Source organism: Acartia tonsa, chromosome 5, assembly GCF_053477335.1.
Source record: "Acartia tonsa isolate MP-2025a chromosome 5, ASM5347733v1, whole genome shotgun sequence".
In the NCBI taxonomy this organism is placed as follows: Eukaryota; Metazoa; Arthropoda; class Copepoda; order Calanoida; family Acartiidae; genus Acartia; species Acartia tonsa.
The window spans coordinates 26,994,798-27,006,920 of record NC_137264.1 but is presented as its reverse complement, the minus strand read 5'-3'; the positions used below and the strand labels follow the sequence as shown (position 1 = coordinate 27,006,920).

At 31.2% G+C, this 12,123-nt stretch overlaps 1 protein-coding gene across 1 annotated transcript in view; it reads right to left on the bottom strand.

Moving 5' to 3' along the window:
* Nucleotides 1–11,487, bottom strand: part of LOC145319165 (tyrosine-protein phosphatase 10D-like) — a 74,454-nt gene extending 62,967 nt beyond the window's left edge. Inside the window, exons 1-4 of the mRNA XM_080161074.1 lie at nt 11,347–11,487; nt 10,478–10,770; nt 5,045–5,160; nt 289–539 (exon numbers count right to left, since the gene is read on the bottom strand). Coding sequence (XP_080017200.1) covers nt 289–539; nt 5,045–5,160; nt 10,478–10,568 — 458 coding nt within the window. The 5' untranslated portion in view covers nt 10,569–10,770; nt 11,347–11,487. The remainder of the gene's footprint in view (nt 1–288; nt 540–5,044; nt 5,161–10,477; nt 10,771–11,346) is intronic.
* Nucleotides 11,488–12,123: the final 636 nt, after the last annotated feature.

The window sequence follows — 12,123 nt, the reverse complement described above, 5'->3', positions numbered from 1 at the left end:
TTCAGTATCCGAGAACAAATATCAATGAAACCTTCTAGGCATTATATTACAAGAGGGTGATGCCAAGAATAAGATATAGCCAACAAGCGAATTAAATCTAAAATTATTTTTGGGACACAGTTAATAAGGTCGTTTTTACTACAAGCGTTGAACCCCAAAATCATTAAACCATTTAAAAAAAAAAAATTAGTAGTTAGTAACAGCTGGGATTATGGTATCAAAAAAGTAATGGACAATGGGGCTAAAACTAATCTACAATTCTTCTATCTTCCAAATATATAATTATACCTGATAACAATATTCCTGACAGTTTTACCAGTCTCACTCAACGGAATAAGCTTCAGCTTAAATGCGCTGTGTTGACCGACTGCCGGCGGGTCCCAGTTGACAGTGGCAACCTCCCCATCCTCTACTGTAATGCTCAGGTTGGTTGGCGCGTCAGGGGCCGTGATGATGCTCGCCTTCAAGGCAGGGAAGTCCAGGATGGTTGAGTTAGTGTAGTACAGGGTAAAGTCATAACGGGTTCCAGGCAAACCTCTGTTATTTTCACAATATTTCACCATTAATATATTTATTCAGCTAATCTTTTTATTCAAAATTTAAATTTAAACGTAAAAAAATAAGTACTTTTTAACCCAACTCCAGTTCAAGAAAATTAAATCATTTTACAATATTAGCTGTAAATATGAACAGTTCTCCCAAAAAAAAAAGAACCGATTAAATTCATGAAAAATAAACGACGTCACCGAAACTGTCCCAATTTTGTATAACTTTTGCGGAACAAGTTCCAATTACGTCAATTTCAATTTCTTTCCCGAAAAAGGGAGGGGGGGAAGAAAATCTCTTCAAAAGAGATGGGGAAAACCCCCTTTTCTCCCATCTCTTTTTTCTTCCCTCCTTCCCTTTTTTTTCTTTCCCCCTTCTCTTTTTCGGGAAAGAAAAATATGACGTAATTGGAACTTGTTCCGCAAAAGTTACACAAAATTGGGACAGTTTCGGTGACGTCAAATAAACAAACAATGTATGCTTATAAAAGATTAACATTCATTGAAAAAAAATTAATTCATTTCTGCCGAAGCTCAACAAAGTGTCCGAAAAAATTAGCCGTGTGACGTCATAAAGGGAGAGATGAGAGGAAAAGTGGGAAAAGAAACCCCTAAAAAAGAGATGGATCTATTGACGTCACACGGCTCATTTTTTCGGACACTTTGTAGAGTCTTATTTCTGCCTCATTAAGATAAAATTAATTTTTATTATAAAATATTTTTAACTGACGTTTGAACATCATTCATGTTTTTTAGAAAATATAAAAACATGAAATAATTTCTAGTTTTTTCCTTTATTTTACAAAACTTACCAGAATAAAAATAAATGATTAAACTTTTTTGCCTGTAAAATTTTAATTCTTTTTTGTCTGTGGCTTAATATTTCGATAACTATTGAACCAACTGAGATCTTCATTTTAGAGAAGCTTCACATAGATCTTGAGTTGGTTTTAGGCTTTTCTATTTGTAGATGTTAAGTCTTGGAATGGTTTCATGTTTTTTACTGGTCTTCCCTTACCCATTATAATACAGTTACCCAAGATGCTAGGGGCGCAGCATATGGTTATCTCGCTCACCAACATGCCCAAATTTGAATATTTGAATAGGAGTAAATCAACCTGCAAGTGAAATTATCCCGGCCTAAATAAATATTACCCAGTCCTCCCAGAGAGTAAGGGAGGGGACAATGGGCAATTAATTCAATATAAGAGTTATCAAAGAAAGGGAATGAAATCCAGTTTAATCTAATAAATTTGTAGGAAATTATAAAGGGATTGTTAATTGAATAATAGATTTCCATAGCGTCATGTAAAGTGAAATCACAACTTGTTTTTGATGAAATATATTGAGGTTTTTTGGTGTGATTTTTATATTAAAAGATTATTGGACCCGGCCAGCTGCTAGCAAGAATATGACTGCCTCTTTTTATTCTGTTTATTTCCCTTGCCCCCACCTCCCTTCTCCCTTCTCCCCGTCTGCTACATTCCAAACTAACACAACAAGTGTTTATTTCCCTTGCCCCCACTTCCCTTATCCCATCTCCCCGTCTGCAATATTCAAAACATACATAACGAGTAGCGGCATTTCATGCGCAAGTCCCCAAACTCAGTCAGAAACTGCTAAATTCTTGCACATTCCCTTTAAGCCAGTCCCCAAAGTCTGAGACTCCTAAAAATTGAATATTCGATCCATTGTCCCCTCCCTTACTCCCTGCAGTCCTCCACCCCATTACTATTTTTTAATTTCAATAAAGAAAAAAGTACGGTGTGAGTTACAAAACACAACTGCATATGGTACCAAAGGGGTGTAACCGATAGTTATTACAATTATTAGTAATCAGTAAACCAACATTTAAGGATTAATTGCTTATGGTTTCATTACCTAAAAACTAATGCTAGTTTTTGTAGTGTACTTTTTTAACTTTTTTATTTTAAAAATACCTATGAATTTACTTGATATAAAATGTTTAAGGATATAAGACAAGATGACAAATGACACATAATTTTTACCAGAATCTTTAAAATAAGGAAGTATTAAATTTTAACCAAAACAACATCAATAATTAGCGAAGCTCATGACAATCAAACAATTTGCCTAAATATGAACAACAGCCAAACATACAGACAGACAAGGTTAAAAAATGGGAAACTATATAGGAATATTTTTTAAAATCCATATAAGATTATCTTTATGATCTTTTAAAGTCAAAAAACTTAGAATTTCCCCCAGCAGCGTAATGGACAAATATGCGCATGGGGCGCGGCATGGGATCTTAAACAACAACAAAAAGCTATCTTTAATAGAAGCCGAGAAAAATAAGTTTCCCCCTCACGAAGCTAACGAATGGACGGACATTTGGAATAATATAATAGATTCGCTACATACATATATTCTTTATTGTTAAAACTTGAATGTTTATGTAAACCTAATAGGGGAGTGTGACTGTGATTTTCAAATTAGCAGTATTCTTACAATGTGTAACTCTGAAGAATCGCTACTGCCACCAAGCCTCCGTCTCAAGTATAAAGTGCCAGATTCCCATACTACTTTTTAAAAATTAGTGCAAAATATTTGTATAATATGGCGAAATAGTTGTGTCAAGTATGTAATGTGTTTGTGTGACATCATAAACGATTTTGGTTGTGTAGATCAAGTTCTAGTTTTAAAAAATACAGTTATATGTATTTTACTATATAGATACATATTTACACTACTTATAGGAACAATACATGTACATATATTTTTTATGTATAATACATACACTGAAATAACCAATACACTTTGATAGAAAATACAACAAAACAAGAGTTCATCATTATATTTTTAATAAATCATATTTAAAATTGAAAAAATAAGCTAAATAAAAAGACAACAAATAGGCATATTAAATAATATTAAATAATTAAAGTAATCAGGGGATTTGTATAAAACAATTAATAACGAAAATAGATGAACTTTGGTTTATGTTTGCACTCTTTAGAGAAGCGCTTTAGACAACTTCTCCTGTATAAAGTCTAAAAGCAACCATTAGGAACAATAAAGTATATAAAATATATAAATGGATGATGCTTTACGTGTTAGCTTCCTGCATGTCTTGTCATAGGTTTAGACTATGTCCCTTAATGGAAAAAATACAAAGTATATACCAAATACAACCCAATGCAAGTATTTCCAAAAAAATTATTTATCATATTGGACCATTTGGTGCTATGTATGATTGATTAGCCATAGTTTGGACCTAAGACTCATAGAATAAGAAGAGTATGCTACTTGTTCAATTATAAAATAATTGAATACTGTGTGCAACACATATGTACAAAAAAAAACATTGTTTTCATTTCATACGTTAAATGTTTTTTCAAACAACCAGGATCGAATTATAAAAATATTATTTCTACAGCATATTTTTACAATTACTACCCTATAGATTTTTAAAACCAAAGCTTTCTAAAATTAGGGTCAATCCTTCCAGCTGTCCGTCCGCAACGGTTAGCTCTTTTCGTTAATTTCGACATGTTAGAATGCCGACCCTGATTTAAAACTAATTGTATATTAATATCCTTTCTATTTGAAAGTTGGTGTAAATATGTGCGTGTAATGCCATATGTTACCATACAATATCTAAATATAAATATCTGACCTTAAATATTTTTTTAACAAAAGGAAAGAAAATATGAGGGTTAGTTTTATTTGAAAAATCTTTTAAAAACTTTCAAAATAAAGATATAATAGTTATTTCTTTCATCGTATTATAAACGGCTTTCCGCAGATATAGAATGTACAATTATAAGATTAAAACTAGTTTTTTTAGCCCCGAGATGCTGAAGGCACCGTCTAAAAAACTGGTTTTAATCTTATGATTGTACACTTCTATATTCGTAGAAAACTGGATATAACACAATGCTAGACATAGTTTTTTCGTATGGATGAGAACCGGTTCCTATCCACCGGATTCGAATGAATACGAGAAAGATATATACTATCTATAATACAAAGTAGAACGATGTCTGTCTGTCCGTCTGTCCGTCTGTCCGTCTGTCTGTCTGTCCGTCTGTCTGTCTGTCCCTTAAGATCTCGGTAACCACTGAACCGATCGGATTCTACTCTTCAGGGTATATACCTATTGGTCCTGTGGTGGTGTTAAGCTATTTTCTTGGGGGGTGGGACACCCCCAACCCCCCAAAAACAAAAAAATCTCCCCCCCCCCCCCCATTTTTTTTTTTTTTTTTTTTTTTTGCTGAAGATTTCCTTGGTCCTTTAACGAATTTCGCCTTAATTTTTTTATCACCTCTTGGGGCAAAGCCCCTAGAGGCTAGGGGCGAAGCCGCTAGTTTTCATCATAAAGTATTAAATCAAAGATTTAAGTAAAACCGATTGGAATCTGCTTTTTTAATAGCTTACTTACAAGTCTTACAAAGAGAATTAGTGCTAAGCAAAATGCAGAATACCACAAAGCAAGGTTTGAATCTTTATTGTTTTAAACGGTGTAATATATTCCTAGAGAAGTCTATGGTATCAGAAATATCTGAAGGTTTAAATGTACTGTTGGCGACTGGAAATCCTACTGGAGGTCTGTAGTCCAGACGGTAGAACCCATCTTGTTTGCTGGGATCACCTGAAATAAAATACAATTTTTAGGAAAATATTTTATACTTCCATTTTTTTATAATAACTTTGATTTTTTCCAAACAAATTGGATAGCAGTTGTTTTCTTAATATGAAATTGAACTATGGAGGTCATATTTTAGTAAACAAAATTTACCTATACTAAAAAGAATGTATTCATGATTTTTCTTTATTTTTAAATACTTAATAACATATCATTTTAAAAATGTTAGCTATCCTTAATCTTATTATACAAAAATTAAATGGTTATTGAAGTGTGTTTGTGTGTGCATGCACGTCATCATGAATCACAAAAAAAAAAACTTGGACGCGCAAAAAATATAGAATGAATCTATGGTATGCCTTTGTAATAATTATAGACAAATTATTATCGACTTTTTTATATAAATTTCTATTTTAACAATAAAATTTAAATTTATCTATATTTTTTACATATTTTTAAAGTTTAGTGAGCCTAATGAATTATTGTAGAATTTCTTTGTTAAATAAGTTGTATTACTGGTAATTTGGCCTAAAAAATCAAAATTTGCTACTAAAAAGTTTTAAGTCTCTTTCTGTCAAAAGTTAAAAGATGCAAGGACGTCCAAGCTTTTTGTTTCAGGGGGTTGAACCATAGAAGCATTGTAATTTTTAAGAAAAAAAAAGGTTTATATTTAAAAAAAATATTTTTGATATAAGCATGTTTCAGTGCAGTCAGAAGCATTTCAGTTATAAAGTGCACTTTTATGATATGGTTTCAAATACGCGCGCGTACACGCACATACACACACAAAATGCATACTTTGAGAACTAAAATAACAGAAAAAAGACAAGAATTTTTACACCATGAAAATTATTGATAAAAGAATACAAAATAGTTTATCTTTCAAACTTGAAAAGAAAATATTAGAACTACATATGTAGAAATATAATTCAAAACAAGGATGACAACATCCATAAAAGCGAAGCACTAAATCGGTAGGACAAACGGACATTAACACTTGTATAGTGTCAGAACTGAATAATCAGACTATAAATGTATAAGAGTCGAAGCAAAATTGTAAGAAAATTTGTTGAAAAACTGCTTGATACAGAATAATGTTTATGGACATACTTACCTTTTTAGAACTTGACTATAGAGTTGCTTAGCTTATGATATTTTATATCAAAAATCAGATTAATCGGATAATTAGAACACATAAAAATTTGTTGTTAAAAAAGTAAAAAATTCAAAATGTTTAAAATTGATGTACGGACATTCTGGTAATGACGATAGAGTTGCTACAATTTCTAAATCATAAATAAGACAATTGTTTATAATGTAAATAAAAACATCTAACTTTCAGAAGCGTAAAATTTCTCTTATTTGGATAAAAAAGTAAACGTCCGTCACTCCATTCCGTAAGTTAAACCTCAATTAGATGCCGGTTTCTAGCGAATGGTTTTTTAGTTCCCTTTTTTTCCAAATTTCAAGCTAGACTATTGAATGTACCTTGCACAAAAAAAATGAATGTATTGAACATAACCACATAATTATCTAAAATACATGTTGGCTTTATGTTGCTACACAAGAATAATTATAATTGTACTTGTTATATCCATGTCTCTATTTCATTAAAACCCTTTATTTCTCTGTTTTACTTTTTCACGTAATTTATGTGCAAACTAGTCGCAATCATGAATTTAGTTTCTTTGTTTACACTTTTACTAAAGCTCATTTTTAATCTAGAAAATAAAACTGGTAGGAGAGGACAAAGAATAAATCTTCCCCCGATATTTACAAGCCACTCAAGGAAAAAATTCACACTTAATAATCATCTTTTGTAATTGTTTGTTATATCTAGTATATCTATGTTTTCAAAAAAATGTATGGTTCACAAAATTTCTGTATTAAATCATATTTTTCTCTAATTCGGCAAACTGCAACAGTTCAGCTGTGCAATAAAAAGGTTTGGCTGCCGAGCCCTGGTCAAATAATATGATTTATACTGTGAAGAAAAAAATTTTGATACTTAGTTGCAGGTTATGATGTTTCTTCAGCTGCTACAACTTTTCTTATTCATTGAAAATACATATGTATAACATTTGAAATTGAATTTGGTAGCAATTTTCAAATCCTTAAATGACGGAAACTTGTATGTTACAATATTTGCTCTCATGAGTAGGAACTTAATATAACAGGAATACAGGGATGTGCAAATATATTTTTATAAATCCCTCCCCCCCTACACGTTATTTTTTTATTAATTTATCCTTTAAACAACAAGCAAGTCCCAGGCTTGATACTGTAGCAAATAATAATATATATACCAGGCAAAATCATTTGAAAAAACTTTTTTTATAATATTTCTCCATCCTTTGTATTTAAATTTGTAGGAAGTATTTAACCTAAGTTGCAATAATTTATTGTCGGATATACAAATACATTTTCATGAGGCACCTGTCTATCTTTCTATCATGACATTTAGTCGTCTTTCTATCTTTCTTACAATAATTAATTACAATTATATCAATTATTTATCTCTATGTCGATGTATAGTATCAATCAATTAGGCATAGTATATCATTTTGTCATGACATTAATAATTCAACTTCGCAACAGTCGCCAGTTTTTCTCCAGGGAGTAAGGGGGGGGGGGGGGACAATGGGCAATTAATTCTATTTAGGAGTTTTCGCTGAAAGGCCATGAAATCCAGACTTATCCAGAAAATTTGAAGAAAATTGTAAAGGGTGTGTTAATCAAATTTAGAAAACTACAAAATAGAAAAAAGTTCTAAGAAAAAAAGCATTCATTTGAAAATTTGATTACCAGTACATCAGACTGACATAACAATTCTGTAATTAGTTACTAGAAAAATCATCCCTGGAACTCGTTCACCCCATATTTCTAAATTTTAAAATGCCACTAAAAACAAGACTTAAATTAAAGGGTTCTTAGATTGTTTATTACACAAATATCACAATAAAGTTTTTATCTATGAAATGATATTTTTTGGAGAAATTTTTTTTAAAATCCAGCCATCTCATAACAAATTTTTCTGTCTGCTAGAAATTAAGTTTAACGGCAATGATGCGCTGGTACTCAAAGTCAGTGAGAGCCTGCTAAATTTTTGCACGTTCCCTTTAAGTCAGTACCCAAAGTCTGAGACTCCTAAAAATTGAAAATTCGATCCATTGTCCCCTCCCTTACTCCCTGCAGCCTCTCATATATGAACTTGTAAAATATCAAGAACTAGTGGCTGCGATACCAATGTCTAGAAACTCTGTATTAAAAGGGGAGGGAAAGAGCTAAATAAAACCACCCAAACCCTTAAGAATTAAATACTGTATGAAGCTTCCCTAAAATGTAGAAATCAATCGGTTTAGTTGGTCAGCGTGATCGATGGACAAACAAGTCTGAGCTAAGTCGGGATATTTAATTGTAATTCCCCTATATTTACAATCTCTACTCCCCTTTTGGCAAATTTGTGTGCACGCGTTTATGCGCAAAAGAAAACATGTTGGTTCCATACTAAAAATTTGCAAAGAATCAACTACAAGAACACAAACTGCAAGAAAACAAACTGCATAATTACTTTCAACAAAAGGTTTTCTGAATTATAATATTCATTAATCATTTCAAAAAGTTTTAAAAGCTAGGCTTTCCTTTAATTGGGTTATGCCATTGGCCGTACGTCTTTAAAGGATAATTATAGTTGATTTAACAATGTTATAATTGTCCTGTTGATTTCAAACTTTGCATCTAAATTTTGAAACAAAGATACTTAGGATATCAAGGTACAATATGTATTCAAGAGAATCATCTACATAAATTAGGTCCTAAAATAATGTAATGCTGTTCTTTAACAGCAACCTGTATTTTCGCAATTTTGAAACATTTGCAATCTTATTTAGACAATTAATACTCTGTTATTAGACTTATCGTATATATATTTGCTTTTATGTATTTAGTCATCGTTGTTGTTTTTAGTAGCGAAGCTACTCTATAATTCGAAATGTTCGTCCGTCCGTCTGTCAGTCTGAGACAGAAAGGGAGAAACGTGATTTTCTTGGCTCCTATAAAAGATAAGGGCTGAAATTTTCAGGGATTACTTATGTTAACAGTCTTCACAGTTTCATTAAGATTCGTCAGTTGGTTGGGGTGCTAGATCGATTCCTACATTTTTATGTTTTCATGATTTTTTCAACTCCTATTCAACATAGACGGCTGAAATTTTCAGAGATTGAATACTTTCATATTCTGCATACTTTTATCTCAAGTTTTATCGAGATTTGCTCATTAGTTAGGGTATTAGTTCGATTCCAAGATTTTAGGTTTTCATGATTTTCTTTGATATAGAAGGCTGATATTTTTAGGGTTTAAATAGTTCACAATTTACATATCCCCACAAAGTTTCATAAAGATGTGCTAATTTGCTGAGGTGCCAGATCGATTCTTAGATTTTCACTGTATAAACCTTACAAGGTTTCGTGATTTTTTAGTTAAATGTTTTTTTTAAAGAAATAAAGTTCATTTTTTTACGGATATCCATCCAGAATTTTTGAGCTTCACTACTTATGGATGTTGTCTTCCTTGTTTTCTTTACAAACTGAATTAAAGAAAAACAGTTATAATGTAAGTAAAAAAAGTAACAGGATGTTTGTTTGTCCATCTGTTTGTTTGTACCGAAGAATCTCGCTAACCGCTGAACCAATCGGATTTTCCTTAACAGGGTAGCTTCTCATAGGTCTTGAAAGGTTTATAAATATTTTGGGGGAGGGTACCACCACCCTCCAATGAGAAATCATTAAAAAATCGAATTTTTTTTTCGTAGTGACTTGAAGGCAACATAGAAATTTTGAGTATTATTTTTATTTAAACATTTAAGGTGCCACTAAGGGGCCTCTAGGTGCGTAGCCGCTACTATAGTATAAATTATAAAAGTATATAAAATTCGATTTTTTGTAATATAATAGTAGGATACAGCGATAGAAAAATTTTCTCGTTTTCCGTTTACTAGTTCCTATGTGTGTAAAATGTAAATATGCCTTTGGTAGCTTTTAGTATAGTAATTTAAAGAAATGAAAAATATTTTCTAATGATTTTGTCGATGTCGAAAAACATTTAAAACCCTATGGAAATCAGACGATAAATGCCAAACTTAAAAATGATTACACACGGACAGACAAACATATAAACTTTTGAAGACCACTGTTTGAGAGTTCAACAGGGTAAAACTATGTCCTCAAAAACGCATAAAAATTAATTTAGAAAAATTGGGATTTGAGGGGGAAGTAAATATATAATCCATACTCGATTGTTCATTCCTAGTATAACTGTGTGTTACCTGGTATCCTGATGACAAGGTCAGCAGGTGTCACCAGACCAACAAGGTGATCCAGAAACAAAGCAGCAAACAGAAATAACTTCATTTTCATAAGTTTTTCACTTTATATTCCAGAAATAAAACTATTTTAATGTGTCACTATATTGTGTAAAATATCATTTCTATATAAAATCACTAAGTTAAAGTTTGTTTTTGTTATTTAAATCTCAGTTTTCAATGAAGTGTCATTTTTCTTGAAGCACACCCTTGGTCATGTTGCATTTTTCATTGTAGTCAGACACTCCATCAATATTCTTTAATAGTGTATTATATTCTTCCTAATATTTTAATGCTGAATACAGATTTTATTCAAATAAATAAAAATTTAATTATATATTTTCATTTAATAAAGTTAATGATTTTTAATATTTTCTATTATGTTCTATTTTATTATAGTTAATATAAATAAACTTAAACCAGGATCTTAAGGTTAAGTTCATTTCATAATTTAGAAGAAAAAAAAATATGTGTTATCTGATATACTAGAAAAAGATCCGAATAAAAAGGTCCGTTTTTTTAAGCGTTAGGGGATTAACCATCTTGAAAAATTGAATGTAGTTAAGTGAGCGGACCATATATTTAGAAAGGTTGGTTGGTTGAGTTTTTAGGGTATTTACAATTTCAACTTAAAAATCAAATCAGGCTTTTAAGGTTTTTATTCCTAAAGTGAATGGGAATAAATTTTTCCAAAAATATAATATAAATAAAGTAGGTATAATGCAAGAAATAAATTGAAGGTTTTTTTAATAAAAATAGTTATTTTTTTTTATTGAAATTTTGTTATGGTTAAAAAAATAAAATTCTAAAAGCATTAAAAAAATATAGTAAACCTTAGGTAGTGTCCATGTTCCAAACAATTTTTACAAAAAAAAATAAAATCACTGATAATAACTTTATCACTTGCACTTTTTTCTAAAATTTGTATATAACTTGGTTATGAATATTGTTCTGGCTACCTCCTTGTAGGGGACACTAACTGGCGCTGTAGTGCGCTCAGCGATACCAGACACCTTCTATAAAATTATCATTTTTAAATGTAGCAAAACAAATTGAATAGCAAGACACAAAAATGTAAAGCAGTGAATCTTTTGGCCTTTACATTTGACCGATCAGTCTACACATTTATCTTCGCCCCCCCCCCCCCCCTAATATAAATTCTTATTCATATTTTAAAGTTTTTCGACCTCTCTCCTCTTGTCTAATACAATTCTTTTCCTCGGAAATGTTAAGTCCTAATGGTCTCTGTACTTTTCAGGGAAGCTTTATAAAGGGCTACTTTCCTAATATCCTCCAAACTTCTCTTAAGGCTAGCGGTGAAGCAACTAGTCAATCTGTAAAGTAAAATAAATTTAAATATGTTTAAATATTAATTTGTTGTATTGTGTGGGAATATTAGAAATGCTTATACCAGTGTTGTTATTATATGCAGTCTACGCTATACTCTGTAGAGCACAGTGCACCAACCAGGTAGATATTGTATAGGGCAATACTTAGTAATATACACGCATCTAAGTCTTGAATGCAATTTATTTATTAAAACCATCAATAGGACAAAAATATTTAACATATCTACAGTATAAACTCAGCATGAATTTAAGCAAATTTTG